General features: G+C 43.2%; 1 protein-coding gene across 10 annotated transcripts in view; it reads left to right on the top strand.

Annotated features, from left to right (window-relative positions):
- odr4 (odr-4 GPCR localization factor homolog) overlaps positions 1-12145 on the top strand; it is a 59683-nt gene extending 47538 nt beyond the window's left edge. For 8 of the 10 annotated variants that reach the window (XM_033028218.1, XM_033028214.1, XM_033028217.1 and 5 more), the window contains 4 exons: positions 4048-4074; positions 7417-7485; positions 8593-8660; positions 11912-12034. In XM_033028218.1, coding sequence (XP_032884109.1) covers positions 4048-4074; positions 7417-7485; positions 8593-8660; positions 11912-11923 — 176 coding nt within the window. In that variant the 3' untranslated portion in view covers positions 11924-12034. Of the gene's footprint in view, positions 1-4047; positions 4075-7416; positions 7486-8592; positions 8661-11911 lie in introns of all 10 variants that reach the window. The other 2 variants (XM_033028209.1, XM_033028219.1) reach the window with 2 other exon arrangements.
- The last annotated feature ends 8212 nt before the right edge of the window (positions 12146-20357 follow it).

The raw sequence follows: 20357 nt of genomic DNA, 5'->3' as shown, positions 1-20357 counted from the left end.
GATGACATACTCATGTGGGCAAAACTTTGGAATTGGCCAAACAAACTGTAACAGCCACAAAACAGTTATTTGAAAAACTGGGATTTATTATCCATCCAGTTAAATCTAAACTAACGCCTTCCACTACTATGGACTATTTGGGGTTCACCATTGACTCAGTTCACATGTCGGTGACTCTGCCTAAGGGAAAGGCTAGAGATTTAATAGAGGCTTGCAATAACCTCATTGACATCAGCAAACCATCCATCAGATTGGTAGCAAAAGTAATTGGCAAAATGGTGGCTGCCTTTCCAGCCACACAATTTGGACCTCTATATTACCTAAACTTACAGAGAGCAAAAATACAAGCACTCTAAATTAATGCAGGTCACTTTGACAGACCTATGAAACTACCAATCAAAGCTAAAATGGAATTAAAATGGTGGATAGATAACATCTGGCTTTGTTCCAATCCAATCATTGTCAGTAACCCTTCCATGGTACTACAAACTGATGCCAGTGCACTTGGGTGGGGAGCCACCAATACCATCACCAGCTGTGGAGGTAGATGGACTGCTCAGGAGGCATCATTATTACTCACACTGGGCATAAACTACATGGAAATGTTAGGTGCATTCCATGGCCTAAAGTCATATTGTACTGGGTCATATCACCAGCATGTTAGACTACAGATAGACAATACCACTGTGGTAGCATGGGTGGAAACAAATCGACATCATGTGACAATCTGGCTAATACAATTTGGCAATGGTGTATCCAGAGAGATATTTGGATATCAGCCACTTACCTACCAGGAGGACTAAATTTAGTGGCAGACACCAGGTCACGCAAATTTAATGAAAACACCGAATGGATGTTGAATAAAAAAGTATTTGCTGATATTACAGCAAAATATGGAACACCAGATATCGATCTATTTGCATCCAGACTTAACCACCAGTTATCAAATTATGTTTCATGGGAACCTGACCCTGGGGCAGCGGCGACAGATGCATTTTCGCTGCATTGGGGGAAATTGTTTATTTACGCATTCCCTCCTTTCTGCCTCATCAGTCGGGTATTAAGGAAAATACAACAAGACTCTGCGTCTGGTATTTTGGTAGTACCCGATTGGCCTACTCAACCATGGTTCCCAGTGGTATTAAACATGGTATTAGAACCATGTATCACCATCCCACATAGACCAGATTTATTGCTACATCCCGTAACAAGGGATAGCCACCTATGCCATAAACATTTGAACTTATTAATTTGTAGAGTTTAAAAACACCTCTACTACAACTGGGACTGACGGACCGAACAGTGAACATGATCTCGGCGGCCCAAAGACAGTCAACCAAAAAACAGTATCTGGTCTATATCAGGAAGTGGGAGATGTACTGCCATAAAAACAACATCACCTACAGAGACATGAACATCCCGTCTGTTCTGGAATATCTGGCAGGCCTCCACTATGATGAGGGGCTCAGTTACAGTGCCATCAACTGCGCCAGAAGTGCCCTATCGACTTACCTATGGCAGGGGACAGAGCGTTACTCTGTTGGGACTCACCCACTGGTAACAAAACGTATGAGGGGAATTTTAATACTAATCCCCCAAGAACCAGGTACTCCCAAATATGGGATGTAAGTATTGTCCTGAAGATGCTCAGGAATTGGTCTCCAGCAACAGCTCTGTCCCTACACAGACTGACATTAAAAACAGTCATGCTAATGGCATTGGTCACGGCACAGAGGGTACAGTCACTGCATAAACTAAGACTGGACAACATGACTTCCTCAACAGAAAATATTACGTTTCATATCTATGAGTTAGTAAAGCAGAACAGACAGGGATCAGCAGGCCTCAATATACAATTTAGGTCATACCCAACAGATGACCGTCTGTGTATAGTAAGACATCTGACGTTATACATGGAGAAAACGAAAATCCTAAGAGGCAATGAGAAGGCACTTTTTGGTCAGCCACAAGCAACCACACAAAAGAGTGACGGTCCAGACCATCTCAAGATGGCTGAAACAGGTGCTAACACAGGCTGGGGTGGATACTAATATTTTTAAATCTCATTCCACCAGGGCTGCAGCTACATCAGCAGCGATACAGTTGGATGTACCAATGGACCAAATCCTCAAGGCAGCAGGATGGTCTGGGGAGAAAACATTCCAATTATTTTGCAACAAACCAGTAAAGAAACCTGGAACGTTTGCAGAAACAATTTTAAGTTCTGTAAATTAATTTAAACCCATAAAAAGGGGTTATAATTTTGTGTTAATAAATTTTATGATTTCAATGTCGAATTCATGTCCAAATTATGTTAACACAATTCCTCCTACAGTCATCAAGGCAGACGTGATGCATGGACTCGTTTCCACGGCATGAAATCACAGAGCTTTAAAATCTTCACGAAGTCACTCACGTGACTCCGAAGTAAAATAGTAAGATTAAACGAGAATTTACCAGTTTGAAGTTTGATCTGTATTTTATGAGGAGTTACGATGAGGGATTACGTGCCCTCCGCTCCCATCCTTGATCATATACTTAACTGGTATCTCTTCTCTAATCTTACTATGTTTAGTCATTACAGTTTTCTGTGATTTCACGCCGCTGCTTTGAAGAATGACACGCATGCTTCGTGGCGGGCTTCTTCACGTAATCCCTCATCGTAACAACTCCTCATAAAATACAGATCAAACTTCAAACTGCTAAGTTCTCGTTTAATCTTACTATTTCTCGCCCCTAAATAAAATTTATTTCAGTTCTTCGACATCCTTAGATCCTCTGTCCTCCAGTACTTCTGGGAGATTGTTTGTGTCTTCCTTAGTGAAGATAGATCCGAAGTACCTGTCTAAATCTTCTGCTATTTCCTTGTTCCCCATAATAATTTCACCCGTGTCTGCCTTCAAGGGACCCACATTTGATTTTGCTATTCTTTTTCCCTTAACATATCTAAAGAAGCTTTTACTGTCCTTTACATTCCTGCCCAGCTTCCCCTCGCACTTCATCTTTTCAGCTCGTACTGCTTGTTTTGTTTCCTTCTGTTGTCTGTTCATAAAGTCTTCTGTTCATAAAGTCTTCTGCGGACAGTGGTCATTGATAAATCCACACCTGAAGAGTTTGAGACCTGAAGAGTTTCTGATCTGTCGGACATGTGTTTGGGGGATTTTCTTTATTATAGAGAGAATTCTTCTGTCATCAGCTGTGGAGGTCTTCCTTGACCTGCCAGTCCCCTTGCGATTAGTAAGCTCACCAGTGCTCTCTTTCTTCTTAATGATGTTCCAAACAGTTGATTTTGGTAAGGCTTAGATTTGGCTCGTGTCTCTAACAGTTTTATTCTTGTTTCTCAGTCTCATAATGGCTTCATTGATTTTCATTGACACAACTTTGGTCCTTGTGTTGATAAACAGCAATAAAAGTTTCGAAAGGTGATGGAAAGACTGGAGGAAAGTCTAGGTGCTGAGCACTCTGTTATACCTGCATTAAGGAGGCAATTAAACACACCTAAGCAATTACAAATGTCTGTGAAGCCATGTGCCCCAAACATTATGGTGCCCTGAAATTGGGGGACAATGTATAAACACAGCTGTAATTTCTACATGGTGAAACCAAAATGTATAAAAATAACCATTAATAAAATCACAACAAAATACTGGTGTCTCGCTTGGTGAACATCAGAAAATAATATCGGGAAATAGCCTGAACTGTAAATAACTTAATTTTCTACATTTCCATTGTACTTTGCACAATTAGATTTATATTGTTTTCTTTAATAATTATTGTACAACTGAAGTTTTTGTATATTTAAATGCATAAATTGAAATATTCACCAGAACTTTCAACTTCCTGAAATAAAATGACTGATGGGGAATTGGGAAAGAAAAATCAAGCAGAGTATATGAAACAGGCAGTGACGCTGATCGTCCTGTTTTGCACCATAACTGGTCAAAGTTCTGGTTATTATTTACATTTCATTTTTAATTCATTATTGTCCTATTCCACGTGTTTAATTTTTGTTTCATTTTTATTTTATCCTGAATGCAAAAATTGCAGAAGAGATGGGGGTCTCTCCTACCAAAGGTAAAAATAGAGGAAATGTAATTGAACAAATGAAAATATGCTTACATATTAAAGTGTAAGAATTTGAAGTGTGTTTATAGTTCCTTCGCAGTCCTAGATTTTTGATGGAGAATTTTTTTTTTTTAATTTTGCAATTAAGGTTGCATATTGAAGATATAAAATGTAGTGTTTTCCTGTTGTTTGGTTATTTTTATGTAAATTGAAGTATAGTTTAAATTGTAACCTAAAAAACTATCCCCCGTGGTATAATTGTTTCAATAGGTAATGTTAGACAGCATCATGAAACAATATTTCCAAAGTGCTTCACAAATGGGACAATTGTAGTGGCACCTGCTGGTGCCTGTGGGTAGTCGAACCCTGCGGTTGGCTACCTCGGTCATGTGACCGTGGGGAGGGGCTTGTTTTTGCGTGTTTTTCTGGGCAAGCCCATTCATTCTGTTAACCACCGTTGTAGTAGCACTATATTTAGCTGTCTCAAGATTACTATTGTTTTCACCACTTTCGCAATAAAGTTCTTTTGGAAATCAACCTACCGTCTCGACTCGCTAAACTGGTGACCCTGACGCGCCCAATTGATATTGGACGTGATATGCAGGACGCCGCTGTTCCCGACGCCCATCAGAGTACCGTCAGCCTCAACCTGCCGGTGTTCTGACCTGAACAGCCTCAAGTGTGGTTCGCGCACGTGGAGGCGCAGTTCCACCTGCGCCACATCGTCATTGACGAAACCAAGTATTTCCACGTCGTAGGGGCCCTTGCGCAGGAGTCAGCATCCCATTTGCTGCCTTTCTTGCAGAACCCACCCACGACCTCCAAGTACGAAGGCCTCAAGGCCCTCCTCCTGCACACTTTCGGGCTCAGCCGCCGGGACCGCACCGCCCGCCTTCTGCACATGGACGGCTTGGGAGATCGCAAGCCGTCGGTTGTCATGGCCGAGATGCTCGCCCTAATGGACGTCCACCACCCGTGCCTGCTGGTCGAGCAGGCATTCTTAGAACAGATGCTGGACGACGTCCGCCTCGTGCTCGAAGGTGCGAATTTCACCGATCCTCTGCAGCTGGCCGAACGGGCCGACGAACTTTGGCTGACGAAGCACCAAGATGGAGCCGTCATTAACTGTGTGTCTGTACCAGCGCGCCCATCGCCTCAGCATGACCGCGACGAGGCCCCGCCCACGAGTTCCAACGCGGAGCACAGCAGCGATCCAGGGACCCGTGGTAGGCACCGCTGGTGTTTCTATCATCTCCGATGGGGCGCGGAGGCCCGACGCTGCCGCCAGCCCTGTGCGTTTCAGGGAAATGCATCGGCCGATTGTCTGTAGAGGCGTTCACGATCGGACCGAACAACCGCCTCTAAGTCCGCGATCGCCACTCCAGCAAGAGATGCACATCACCCACCTCCGGACATTGTTCCAGCGCCTCCGTGAGCACAGCCTCGTCATTAACCCCGCGAAGTGCCAGTTCGGCCTCCGCTCCATCTCCTTCCTGAGGCACAGCGTTACTCCCCAGGGCAACACCCCGCTCCCCGCGAAGGTTGAGGCCATCCGGCAGTTCCCCCGGCCGCTTACCGTGAAGGGGCTACAGGTGTTTGTCGGCATGGTGAACTTCTATCACCGCTTTGTGCCGGCAGCTGCTAACATGCGCCCCCTATCCCGGTGTCTGGCGGGCAAGCCGCGGTACCTTGTGGGTCCGCGGAGGCGGACGCATCTTTCGAAGGTGCCAAGGCAGCCCTGGCCAACACTACCATGTTGGTGCACCCGCGTGCTTCCGCCCCTACTGCACTCACCATGGACGCCTCGGATGCTGCTGTGGGTGGCGTTCTGGAGCAGCTCGTCGACGGCTGCTGGCAACCGTTAGCCTTTTTCAGTCGTCAGCTGCGTGCTCCAGAATGCAACTACAGTGCTTTCTACCGCGTGCTTCTAGCGTTGTATCTCGCTGTCAGACATTTCAGATATTTCCTCGAGGGCCGGGCATTCAATGCTTTCACGGGCCACAAGCCCCTCACTTTCACCCTGGGTAAGATCGCTGATCCGTGGTCTGCCTGTCAGCAGCGGCTCCTTGCCTATATCTCGGAATTCACTAATGGCATCCGCCATGTCGCAGGTAAACTCAACGTCGTTGCCGACGTCTTGTCCCGCCCTGCCATTCCTTCCATAATCAACCCATTATAGAAATTGGGAAGTTGACACTTCTAAGGAGAAAGGAGGGAAATAACATGATTGGGGCTTGAGGTCTTTATGAATCTTTATGAATAGAACAACTCCTATCTTAAAATGGTTCAATTTTTTATTTTTTGGGACATTCAGAGGAGGGAAGGGAGCGGTGCTAAATCTTCTGGCTAGGTGACCCAGAAATGGCACTAGAATGTAACAAAGCCTGCAAATCAGCAGGAAGAAGATTACACAAAGCCTTCTTTAGGAACATCAGATTCAATTTTTTGTTGGATGTTAGTGCATTAAATTGAATAAATATTTTAGATTACAGTTAATCCCACCATCAATGCTAGGATATTGACATTTGCTACGTCTACCTACTCGATTAGAAAAAGAGAAGCTGTTCCCATTCAGTCTTGGATTAATGAAATGCTTATAATTAATACTGTTTCTTTTAAGGAAATTATTTGATGCTTCACTGTAAGATTACTTAAATTTATTATGCCCTCCCTAATAAATTGGGTTAATTGAGAAGATTAAACATTACCTACCTGTTAGTCATACAGGCCCTTTGGCCCAACTCATCCAATCCGACCAAGATGGCCAGAATAAGATAGTCCCATTTGCCCCATATCCATCTACACCATTCCTATCAATGCAATTGTCCTAATTCTTTCAAATGCAGTTATAATCTTTCTTCTGTAACCACAATGATAAACAGAATAAGTGGCAGATTGGTCTGGGAGCCCACATAGCCTTGATATGTTGAATGGCCTTGTATCAGAAGGAAATAGCAGGAAAAAACAAACTTTATAAAGCAAGTTATATTTAAGGTAATATGTACAAATATCACAGAATCTATGAAGTTACATCCAATGCATAAAATGCTATATAAAAGATTGCCATAGATCAGAATTTAGTTTAGAATTTATCCATCACTTCAATACATCTCAGTCCCAAGAAATTATCACTGGAGATATTCAACTAAAGCAGTGAATGTTCAAAATTGACCTGTTTCTCTTGAATTATGGAAGATTGAATATTTTCTTTTGCTGCTAGTAATGTTTCACTGAATTAATAACCACCTAGAACGCAGGTTATCCATAGAGAAGTAAAGAGGTTTGAACTATGTTTATATAAGGAATAAAATTACTTCCAGCCAATTCATCCAATTAATGTTTTGTTTAAAGAACCAGAACTAAAACTGTTCGAAGAAGACGAGGTGGAAGTAATTGCAGAGACTGGCTTTAAATACACAGGTAAATTTTGGCGATCGAAATGCAATTAAATGTGCAGCCTGGCCAAGAACCCGAAGCAGTATGGTTATTGCGGAAGCTGGAGTCAGGGATTCGATTTGGTACCAGGGCTGGCAATGATGTGTGGGCCTGATGTGTGGCTGGGCTCAGGAGCTGGCAAATACAGTTTGGCTGCTGTGTGGGCATGAGCAGGAGTGTGAAGCCAGAAGGTTGGCTGTGGGGAAGGGATCCCTTGTTTGAACTTTGTGTGTGCATGCAAGCCACTGAGCTAAGCTCGTCGCTGAATGGTAATTGCAGCATGAAATCAGCACAGTATTTCAACAGATTATCTCTGCACCTTACCGGCTGATGTTATTCTCACAAACAAAACCTATATTGACATTTTTCCCATCAGAAATATGCACATGAATATCATCTTGGATATTGGGGGAGGAATTAATAGTACATCTAAAATGATGCCCTGTGGTTCAATCTAACTCCTGGTATGTTTTAAAAATGGATAAAAGATTCCTAAACCTGATTGGTGTGAACGATTGAGCATAAACTATATTGTTACACAGTATTTTGGGTATCTAATGTGCGAACCCAGTCTTGTTCTTCAGTGATAATAAGGTTGTAGATTGTGTTAATACAGTCTTAGTCCAGTCTTAATTGATGATTGTAAAATGTTAAAAACAATTATGAACATTTTTGTTTTGAACTTCCCTTCTTGGCACTCATTACATTTTTGTTGCTTGAAGAATATATTCATGTAAAATGTATATATTTGCAGTAATTAATTTATTGGTATTGATGTAATATAAAAGGTGAATTATCCTTTTCACATGAAACTGAATACTGGGAATGCATGGGAAGATCATGCCCAGCTGCAATCTTCCATTTGTGTTAGAGGATTGTAGAGAAAATGTTTCTCCCAGTAAGTAATAAGAATACAATTCAATAATTAAATTGATTGTTCAAGGATTCAGTTTTTTAATATAAATTCCTCCATTTAAATCCCACCCTGCACTTGTAATTATCATATTACTGTTGAGGGTCAAGCTACGGACCAACATAGGCCACCTTTCTCGTATATCATTCTTCATCAACTGTTTGTTCATTATGTTTAAGGCATGGCAGCAGCAGCAGGTGTAGGAGTCATCGCAATCGCAGTCTCTGTCATTGTTTACTTCATTGCAGTAAGTCTCATTTAAAGATATTATAAAGTGAACTATATTTTAAGTCTCATAATGTGTAGATTATTCATTTTGGCAATCGTAAAACAGAAAATTTTAGAAAGACGCTGCTTGATTGCTGAGTAGCATGTGCAGTTTTGTTTTGATTTTCAGTTGCATTTACCAAGTTTGCTTTTTTGAAAGCCTGAGCATGAGAAATAGGTTCACCAGTGTGCTATAAAATCTTTTAAATCTGCTCCATCATTATGCTCCCCAAGTCCACATTCCTGCCTGATCACTGCAATGACTTGGCATCCATGGGTCTCTCGGACAGTTCCAGACAATTCTAAAACTTTTACAGCAACTTCATATAAAGCTGTTCTCTTCTTCCAACACCTTGTCTTCAGATTATGCTTCTCTCTTTCTCTCCACCCCACCACACAAGTTCTGGACCCTTCAACATGAGAAAGCAGCCTGTTAGCATCTATTCTGTCTATTCAGTATTGTATTCGTATTTGAATTTAATTGTATTGTATTGAATTTAGTATTTCAGGGAGATTACCTGTCATTGCACTGTGTTGAGGTGCAGTGCAGTGCATGTCTCAGCAAAGTCTAGTAGACTTGAGTAAGACTTTCCCAATATTGTGTTCCAGTCCCTTACAGTGTACCAATGGCTTTACTAATCGCTTGACTTACCTGTGTGGTTACATTTTGTCATCGTCATCGACGAGACTGCTCCACGATGACATGCTTGCCACAGTCATGGCCAGCAACAGCAACTGAGACGCTTCAGGTCAGATCAGGAGTGAAACAGGGATGCGTGATTGCCCCAACACTGTTCACCATCTTCATTGCGACAGCCATCCATATCCAGGAAGACCTACCTCCAGGAAACAAAATAGTCTACAGAACAGATGGCAGACATTTCAATCTTGCCCGTCTCGAGTCCAAAACGAAGACATCTGTGAGCTCCCTCATCGAGTTCCAATACGCAGCCGACAACTGTGTTGCTGCTCTCAGAAAATCATCTGCAACAGATCCTGACTGCCTTCAACAGTGCAACAGTGCTTGGACTTGCCATCAACTCCAAGAAGACTCGGGTTATCTACCAATCGTCACCAACTGAGACAAATTGGAAAGAACGATCAATTCAACTTGGTAAAACAACCCTGGAAATGTGGATCGTTTTCCGTACCTTGGAAGTCACCTCTCCTCCAATGTCGACCTTGATGATGAGATCCAACATTGTCTTAAGTGTGCTGGAACAGCTTTTGGATGTCTTTGAACAAGAGTCTTTCAAAATCGTGACATCCGAACAGGCACCAAAATGTTAGTGTACAAGGCAGTGGTGATTCCAACACTCCTGTATGCATCAGAAACCTGGAACACATACCATCTGAAAACACTTGAAAAGTTCCATCAACAATGTCTTTGAAGCAGCTTAATATCAGCTGGGAAGACAGAAGAACCAACGTCAGCGTGCTGAATGAAGCAAAAACATCTAGCATCGAAGCCTTTGTCATCAAGAACCAACTAAGATGGGTTGGTCATGTTGTTCAGATGGAAGACGAGCATCTACCAAAGCAAACCTACTCCCAGCTTAAAGAAGGCAAACGTAAAAGAGGCGGACAAAAGAAGAGATTCAAAGATGCCTTAAAAGCCAGCATGAAGAAATGTGCAATTGACATCGACAATTGGGAAACCAATGCCAAGGACAGGAAACTCTGGCGTACCATCATCCAAGAACAGCGACCTTCGAAGCCGAGATGCGCAGAATTAGATGAAAACGGAAAGAAAGGCAGTCAACAATCAAAGCCTGATCTGCCATCTGGAATTACCTGTCCTGAATGCAGAAGAACATTCAAAGCCAGGATTGGACTTATAGATTCATGGACCCACCTGAGAGTCCATAAAAACAACAGAATGTAGACCATCATCCTCGACCTCGAGGGATAGCCACAACGACATTTTGCATCTTCTGAGCCATTGCTTTCAAATCTCTCGGTGCATAGACGTTTATTCAGTGCTTACCATTTAAAAACTATTTTGGCCATCAATTCAAACCAAAGCACATGTCACATTTTCAAAATTGGGGTTGGTTACGTAGGTGGCAAATGGAGTCCAATGTGTAATCTCTTGTGTCCGCTTGATAGTACACTGTCACATCCAACTCTGAAATGTCAAGAAATTTGATTATTTCATCTTGGTTTTCCTAATAGCCGCTGAAAATGAGCAATACATTACCTTTCTCTTGGACCCATATTTAGCTGTCAAACTAAAGATTAGTTAGTTCCTAACTTATTTCAATTTAGCCATATTATGTAATGGTGCACCATTGAGACACTGCATGTATGTATGTTAATTTCAAAAGAACATGAAAAAGAATTTGCTTATTTTAGAACATTTCAGTGAGTTGTTTTGAAGAGCATGGGACAGATTGTCATTTGCATTAATTTAGTTATGAATACTAACCTCCCGTAAAAGTATTTGGTAGCAGTCATTTTTTTTGCGCTCCAAAAATGGATTTTTGAAATGGTATGTGATTTTCTGAAGGAAAAATTCAAAACATTCAGGCTTTCATTATTCAGTGGGAACTACATTCTGTAAACAAAAAATCATTTTATTGTAAAATCTAGATTGGTAAATGTAACTCCTGGTACATGCAATCTCTTCCACATCTGAGCCTCAAGTTCATAATTTATAATGTTTTTGACCTATTTTGATTCTTTTTTTTCTATCTGGAGTCCTACTTTTCATTATTTTGCATTTCATAGCAGCACTGGTCAAGCATTGCTTGTAAAACCATTTTGACACTGTGTATTGATTGATGGAGAAAAATGCCCACAAGAAAATGCTGACTCAAAACCAAATACTTCCTTGGACTGCTTTGCTATGCCCACAAGAAAATGCTGACTCAAAACCAAATACTTCCTTGGACTGCTTTGCTACCATATACTATATGCCATTTCTATTGTTTATGAAACCGCCTGAAATAATGAGGGGTCATTTACGATGAAAATTTGAATAATATTTCAATATTTTAAATTGTCACCATTTGGTTGCTTTCCCCATAAAAGGTTAAAATATTCCTCTGCAGAAAGCTAGCTGAAATATTAAGGCTGGTCCTCTCATTGCATGGGTAGATCTGATGAGCAATAGTCAGTCCTAAATTGGGCATGCACTGGTAAAGTAATTTGGTTTTACTAATCATGGATGTTTAATAAAACTATGTCAAATGTAGAATTTATAACTCGCCTATTTTTCTTTTCTTGCAGGGATCAGTTTGAGCCATGAATAACAGCAATCCATCTCCCTTTTCAAGGAACATATAAAATCCAGTTCCCATGCTTTTTTGACGGAAACTGTATTCTCATCTCCATTTGAATAAAAGCATAACAGAGCGAGAAATTTTGCTGCCGTCTATAATCTGGGAGTATCACTGAAAGTGTTGTTCATTAACATGGACTATAATAGTTGATAAGATATATTTATAAAAATTATGACAATTTTTTTAAATTATTCTTGGAGCTGCTCAAATTGTTGGAGAATTATAATTTCATTATAAATTAAGCATTGGTTTTTCTTTACCTGACCACAATCTCACCGTTTTTGTGGTTGCAAGATCCTAGACGACATACGTAACAATATCTATTTTGATTTGATCATGCGTGTTATTATTCTTTTAAAGCGCTTTCTCACGGGGCGACTTGACGCAAGAGTTAACCAGAGTTGAACATCGTGGGAACCCCGTGCGATAACCGTACGGCATTCGTGGACCACCGTGGCGCTAACGGCAGGTACTCGTGTAACTTGGTGACTCGGGAGAAAATTCAAGCAAGTTTGAATTTCTCCAAGAGTGACTTGTACACTTGTGGTTGAAGATTGCAACATTATATGCACGTAGTGGCCAGTGCGATATCCGTATTAACTCTTGCGTGTACCGTGGGAACTCCTGCGAACGGTGAACCCGGAAGCTGGACAGAGGGGACAGAAGGTGAGTAATCTGGAATGAACATGCTGTTAGGCTGGGATCATTCTCTGCGAGATGATCTTAGTGCGGGAGACAAGTGTAGGAGAGGTGTACTGACTGTGTGGGCAGAACTTTGGAAGTGATTGCCCACCATTCTCAAAAGCCGCTGTGTCTCCCTGTCCCTCCAACTCCAGAGGAATCCGCTCCCCGACGGGCTGCTACGGCGACAAATGGCAAGCGACAAGGGATCTCCGTGCTTGCAGTCGGTGTCCCGTTGGTCCTAACGTCTCCGGCCACCCCCCTGGACTGGAGCTGAGACTATGAACTGTACCGCCCTTGCCCCCTCCCTCTGCAACTGCAAACAACCCCACAGTTCCTAGTCTCAGCTCCTGTACAGGGGGGTGGCCGGAGACGTCACAGCCCGAGCTGCGCCCCCTCATCCGCAACCCCAAGAACAAGACGTACCTTGCACACCATCAGCTTCTGTCCCTACGGGGAGCATGTTCCTCTGGAGTTGGAACGGGGCTGCGCTGCTGCTGGCTGTGGGTCTCTGGGATCTCAGTGCTTGCAGTGGGCCTGGGGGTCGGTGTCCCGTTGGTCCTGACGTCTCCGGTGACTGGCACTGACCTGCTGGCATCGCCGACGTGAAGACAGTGCAAAGCCCCCGCGCCGGTGCAATGGGCGGGGAGCTGAAGAGGGGAGGGAAGGGGTCACACACATGGCCGGGAAGCAGAGGGGTGTAGGTGGGGTGAAACTGAAGGGAGCGACAATCTGCTGCTTCCTGCCCACTGAGTTAAAAAGTTCCCACGCAAAGCTCACGATACACTGTATATCGTGAGTCTACCGTGGGAACTTTTTAACTCAGCGGGCAGGCAGCAGCAGATTGTCAATTATTAACCCTCCCGCGCAATTACCTTCTCTTTTATGAATGGGGATTCACAATGTTCATTCAAGATTTAACGGGAAAGCTCGGGAGACGGACAAGTCACTCCCACAAATAACAGAAATGCCGAGTACCCGTGGGAACTCTTTATCTACCCCCCGTTATATCGTGTGATATCGTGCTAGACCACGACCACTTCACTCTGGTTACATCTTGCGTCAAGTCGCCCCGTGAGAAAGCGCTATTAGATGTCATACCTTACTCTTGGGTAAAAAGGACATTTGATTTGTTACTTATACAATCAAACTAACAAATATATTTTTGTTCTGGTGCATGAGAACTCCTTCAACTCTGATCACCAGGGCAGCCTGCAACTCTGCTTCATATCTGTAGCCATCTTTTGTAAGTTCCATAATTTAGAAATTCTTCTGTGAAGTCCAACATTTTTATGTACTATATGTAGGGAATGTATCTAAAACTATCACCGATCACAATTGTGCCTCTTGTGCATCAGTCTTATAGGTTGCTAAATTTCATGCAGATTTCCTTTGCATGTTATGCAAGTGTTGATATTAAACATATGACAGAAATGTGTTAAGCAGACAGGGAACATATATTACAGATGGAATGGGCTACTCGTTTACAGTTTTCACAGATTAGGACAGGGTTATGACATTCATGTCAATTGTAGTTATGCAATGAGATTTCTTGATACTCAGTGACCTGGTAGAATGCATCATCTGACAGGTGTGGAATTAACATGGATGATGTTGTTGAAAGTTAAGTATAACCTCCCAGTAAAACTGTCAGCGTGTCCGAACTGACTCTACCCCAATCTTTTGCCCCTTCATAAGCTGGTCTTCTCAAGAGTAACTTGTTTCCACTATAGTTCTGTGGGCTGAATGAGGCCATTGTGAGATCTGCAGACTCTGCTGCAAGTGGAGCAGAAGCGGCTTGAGGGACAATTAGACAGGCAGTATGAGAAGGGCCACCATATGTACTGCTGATGAAAGGACTTGAAGATTTCTCTGCTATCACAGATGCTTTTTCACTATTTTGGCGTGAAAGTCAATATTTCAATTTTTCCAGGAACATTCTTAAAATATTTTCTCCTTGCAATCTCTCATCGTGACATAGCTCAGAATAAGGCAACTATTTCTTGAATTTAGACACAAAAAGCTGGAGTAACTCAGCGGGACAGACAGCATCTTTGGATGACGTTTTGGGTTGAGACCCTTCTTTTTCTGAATTTGGTGTCGGGCATATGGGTGATTTATCCTATTCATTGAAGTTGGCACCTCTATTTGTGCTGGTTGGTGGGAGAGAACACTGATAATGATTTTTTTTATCCAGCCAATGTTAATAGTTTCTTAATTGGTACTTTATTATCACACGTACCTAGATACAGTGAAATGCTTTGTTTTGCAAACAATCTAGTAATTATGATACTAAACAAAAGCACAATAATACAAAGTAAACAGAAAATAGGTGCAGGATTCGGCCCTTCATGCCAGTCCGACATTCAATATGATCATGGCTGATCATCCAAAATCAGTACCCTGTTCCTGCTTTCTCCCCATATCCCTTGATTCCGTTACCCCTAAGAGCTATATCCAACTCTCTCTTAAATATATGCAATGAATTGGCCTCCACTGCCCTCTGTGGCAGAGAATTCCACCGATTCACAACTCTGGGTGAAGAAGTTTTTCCTCATCTCAGTACTAAATGGCCACCTCTTATTCTTAAACTGTGATCACCTGGTTCTGGACTCCCTGAACATCGGGAACATTTTTCTTGCATCTAGCCTGTCTAATCCCTTAAGAATGCAATGATTGTAGTGTGTAAAATGAAAAGAAAATTTCTACTGAGGCAGTACACAAAGGGTCGCCTGATCTACGTGAACGTCCGATTTCTGTGGGTCCTCCAACAACCTTTGATTTAAGTGATCCATCGGCTGCTGTAGACTCTCCAACAGCCTACTGCACTACTGACACTTCGACCTGCCGCCTTCTCTCGCCTCCCACAGCAACCACTATGCTTCCATGTGCAAAGGTTGCCATCACTTGCTTCCCATAGCTGATCTCAAAACTTTATGAGCACTTTTGAAGGTGCTGGAAGTGTGCTCCTAGCCCGTTCATAGGCATCGATCTGCCCTTTCTCCGATGCCATCTTGGTGTGGGTAAACTGTGTGTCTGAAACCTACAGGAACATGGGAATCAATGATGTTGGTGGATGCCTCCTAGGAGGCCGCAGACAAGCTGGGCGCCAAAGCCTGTCTGGGTCGGTGGAGTCTCGGGGCCGACGGATCCTCGCAGCGGTGGAGTCTCGCGGCAGTGTAGTCTCGTGGCCGACGGTGCCTTTTGGCGGCAGTGGAGTCTCGTGGACGACGGCACCTCATGGGTCAGTCGAGCCTCGCGGGTCGACGGAGCCTCGCGGCAGCGATGGAACCTTCCAGCTGACGGAGCCTCACGGGTCAGTGAAACCTTGCGGCAGCGGTGGAGCCTTGCGGGTTGGCGAGGGCATGGGGGAACCACCATGGGCGGGGGGGGTGGGGGGGAAGGGGAAGAACAAAGTAGGACCTGGCATGGGGGTACTTTGTAACTGTCAGTGCCATTTATGTGCCGACTATTTGCATACCTTGGGTATGCAAGCAAACAATTTCACTGTGCCTGTCACATGTGACAATAAAGTATTTCATTTCTACGGCCTGAGTTTGAAGTCTTGATCTTTAGATATTTTTCCTCAGATGATCAAATGAATCTGATGATATATCGGAAGTGGTGATGAATCTCATCTCTGGAACAGATCTTCAGGTCACTACATCGGTGCCGACCATAATGCCAACTTAAACTGAACATCAGCTGCATGTGGTGTATACCCTAATTTCCCGCTTATTTGTGCACCTGATCTAAATGTTTGTATTGCATCTGCTTCCATCACTGCCCCTGGCAGTGCATTCTAGGTACCTACCATTCATTGTTTTAAAAAAATCTCCTTTTAAACTTTGCTGCTCTCACCTTAAAGCTATGCCCTCTAGTATTTGATCATAATTTGATATACTTGGAAAAATTGCTTCGCAGTCTAATGCTCCAGTGAAAAACAATCCTTTTTTCAAAGTCATATGGCACAGAACAGGCCCTTCGGCCCAATTTATCCATGTCCCATCTAAGCTAGTCCCACTTATCTGCATTTGGCCCATATCCTTCTAAGCCTCTCCTACCTATGTACCATCTCTTTGAAATGCTGTTATAGTACCTGCTTCAACTACCTCCTCTGGCATTTGAATTTGATTTTTTGAGGAAGTAAACAAGAAAATTGACAAGGACAGACCATGGGTCTAGTCTATATGAACTTCAGCATGCCTTCTATGCGTTCCGCATGGTAGGCTGCTCTGCAGAGTTAGATTGCATGGGATCCAAGGAGAGCTAGCTGACGGCACAGAATTAACTTAATAACTAGACTAAAGCCCCTGTCCCACTTGGGCGACCTAAACAGCCACCTCTGGCAACCTTGCCCGCAACCCATGGTCACTGCAAGGTCGCAGGAGGTTTCGGTCACTCTCCCTAATGGTCGAAAGTGGTATCCGCATGGTCGAGGCTACATTGAGTTCGCTGATTTTTTTCCATCATGTTTAAAACCGGCCTCGACCAAAAATAGGTTGCCGTTTAGTCAAAGCCAGTGGGGCCGGGCCGCTAATTACTTACAGGCAGTCGAAGGCAATCTCCTTCGCTGACCAGCCATTTTGATTGGCTCATTGAAGTTTCACGACCTAGAAGACCCACCGGTAGGTAAAATACCCGCTAAACTTTATTAAACTTCTTAAAAACTGTCTCCACTCCTTCTCCTTCCCCCCCCCCCCCCCCCCCCCCCCCCCCACGCTCTCTAAAGGACTTACCGTGCTCTGGCAGCCGTTTACCTTCCTCTTCATCGCGCAAACAGCGCTCCCCCCTGCCCTCCATGGCCCCCACCTTTGCGATGTGTTTGTGTGTGTGTGTGCGGTCTGTAGATGCAGCTCACTCTTCGGTCAATCCAGCTCGCGGTTTCAACGCGGCCAGTCGATCCAGCTCGAGGATTTCCAGGCGAGTGCCCAAAACCTCCTGTGACCTCGTGGCGACCTTGCAGCGGGCAAGGTCGCCAGAGGTTGCTGTTTAGGTCGCCCAAGTGGGACAGGGGCTTAAGTGGAACCTATTGTGTGACATCCCCCCCCGATGCAGGAGCTGATCGCCTCGACGCGGAGGGCCCAAAAGACGCCGGCTCCGGAAGTCAAGATCGTCCTGTCAACTATGGGAGAACAAAGGGAAGGGACTTTAACTTTATTTTGCCTTCCATCACAGTGAGGAATGTGTAGGAGTCACTGTGGTGGGTGTTCATGTTAAAATGTGTTTTGCGTGATTGGTGCTTTTTATTTGTATGACTGACTTGGCAAATGAAATGCCTCGTATGTTGCAAAACATACTTGGCAAATAAAGTACTATTCTGATTCTGATTCCCTTCCTCTTCATGTGTGGGAGGGGAGAAGAGGTGTTTGTGGGTACGGGGGTGGAAGTGGGGGGAGAGCATGATGTGGGGGGAGGGGGGAATGGGGTATGTGGGGAAGGGGGGGTGTGGATGAGGGGGAAGGTGTGGAGGGGGGTGTGGGGAGGGGTTTGGGAGAAGGGGGGGTTTGGTCACAGCAGACACAGCTCTCAATCTGCTCACCCCGCAACTACAGCTTTCGGCCTCATGCAGCAACTCCCGGTCCCACTCCGACTTCACTCAGAGGCTTCCGGTTCAACTTAGTTACTCCCGGCTCGTCGTGCTGGTTGCCGCAGAAGCAGCCCACACGCTGCTTACGGACTCGGCCCCGCCTCCGGGGCTTTATTCTCCGCAGGTGCCAGAAGGGGCGTTAACTTCATGGTGACTGACAGGCGAGAAGACCAATCTGCTGATCTCACGATTTTTTTAACTTTTCTAATATTTCATCGATCGGAACAAAACTTGGTGCACTTGGAGCAGAGGAGAACGTTGAGTAAGGTGGCGAAAAAATCCTAGCGATATATGGTACTGTTTATGCGTAAATTAAAAAAAAAACGCAAACCGGAAGAGGACACGATGAGAGTTTTAGTAATATTAAAAAGATAGATAAGAAACAGGATGGTGGCAGAAGGTTGTATATGGGCCTGGAGACCTGTGACGTGGTGTGCCTCAGGGGTTAGTGCTGAGCCCATTGATGTTTGTCCTCTATCTGAACGATTTGGATGACAATGTACAAACCATCATTAGTAATTTTGCAGATTACTAAAATAAATGGTATAAATAGTACATATGGTTATCAAGAATTACAGAAGTATCTTGATTAGTTGGGCAAGTGGGCCGAGAAATATGAAATTGAGTTTCATTCAGATAATCAGACGTATTGGGTTTTGGAAATACAAATCGGTGCTAGAAATTCCCAGGGCCCCACTGTTCACTGTGAAGTCTGATAGAGCAGAGGGATCTAGGAGTACTAACACAGAGTTCCCTTAAAGCGCGTCGCAGGAAAATAGGGTAATGAGGAAGACATGCTGGCCTTCATCCATCAGCAAATTTAATACAGAAGATGGAACATTATGTTGCTGTGGATCACAGCGTTGATGAGGTCACATTTGTGAGGAGGGGGTGGGAAGATTTAATAGGAGCCCGAGGGTAATCTTTTCACACAGGATGGTGGATATATGGATCAAGCTTCTCGATTAAGCAGTTAAGGCAAGTACAATAACACAATTTAAAAGACATTTGGATGGCTATATGGTAGGAAAGTTTTAAAGTGAAATGGGCCATTCACAGGCAGATGAGTCTAGCTCGGATGAAGCATCTTGGTCATCATGGACATATTGGACCAAAAGGGCCATTTCCACACTGTGAGTCTATAATTCCATCTCTGACCAGCATTCTATTTGCGTGCTGAGAACTCATGAGTTTTTACTCCATTGCTGATCTAATTAAGGTTGGATTCCACTACAGGACAAAACTAGGACAGCAACATAAAAATGAGAAATGTTATTTGGTGCATCTGGAGTAACTAAAGTCAAAGTTAATTTAGTTTGATTCTGAAACATAAGTACACTGTCTTCATTGGATTACAGGTATGAACTTGAGTAATTCCTCACCTCATAGTGTCTTTAGTATCAACCCATGTTATATTTCTTCATCATGAGCTTCTTGGAAGAAAATAATTCAGGCATCTACTTATGAAGGTTTCATCTTTATTATATTACTATTGTAAATTGATAACTTTTAATGTGCAAAAAAATAAACTTCACAAATATTTCCTATAATGGTAATACTTTTATGCAATTACACTTGTGCAACATAAAAATGAGAAATGTTTGGAAATATTTAGGGTGGGAGAGCATTTATAACAAAGGATATTGTTTCTTTGGTAGATATCTACAAAGGGTGTGGATTTTAGTATTTGGTCAAAGATATCTGCCCACTTTATCAGATTATATAAGAAATGTTTCCCACATATACTATTTCAATTTATTTCAAATTTCTTACTCACTGATATACACTGAATTCTGTCTTTGTATAACAATACCCCAAGAAGCAGTAAAATATACAGTAATGATTATAATCTTTTTAAGTCTATTCATACAGGTTTCTATAACATAATTTAAACTAGGGCACTGGTAATAAAACTAGCCAATGTCTTAGTTGACAGCTGTGATATGACCATAGAGGCAGGCAATAATGGTGGGGACAGAGCAGAACAAAGTTTATACTCGGGTAATATTGACCAATATATTACTGTGAGAGTAACGAATTCAGTAGAATCCACTCCACATCAGCACCTGTATTTCCATTTTTTTTTTCCAAATTACAAGACATTGCCATTGATCAAATTTAA

The sequence above is a fragment of the Amblyraja radiata genome, chromosome 10, assembly GCF_010909765.2.
Source record: "Amblyraja radiata isolate CabotCenter1 chromosome 10, sAmbRad1.1.pri, whole genome shotgun sequence".
In the NCBI taxonomy this organism is placed as follows: domain Eukaryota; kingdom Metazoa; phylum Chordata; class Chondrichthyes; order Rajiformes; family Rajidae; genus Amblyraja; species Amblyraja radiata.
Note: the sequence above shows the minus strand (reverse complement) of the source record. Positions and strands in the feature narration are given on the sequence as shown.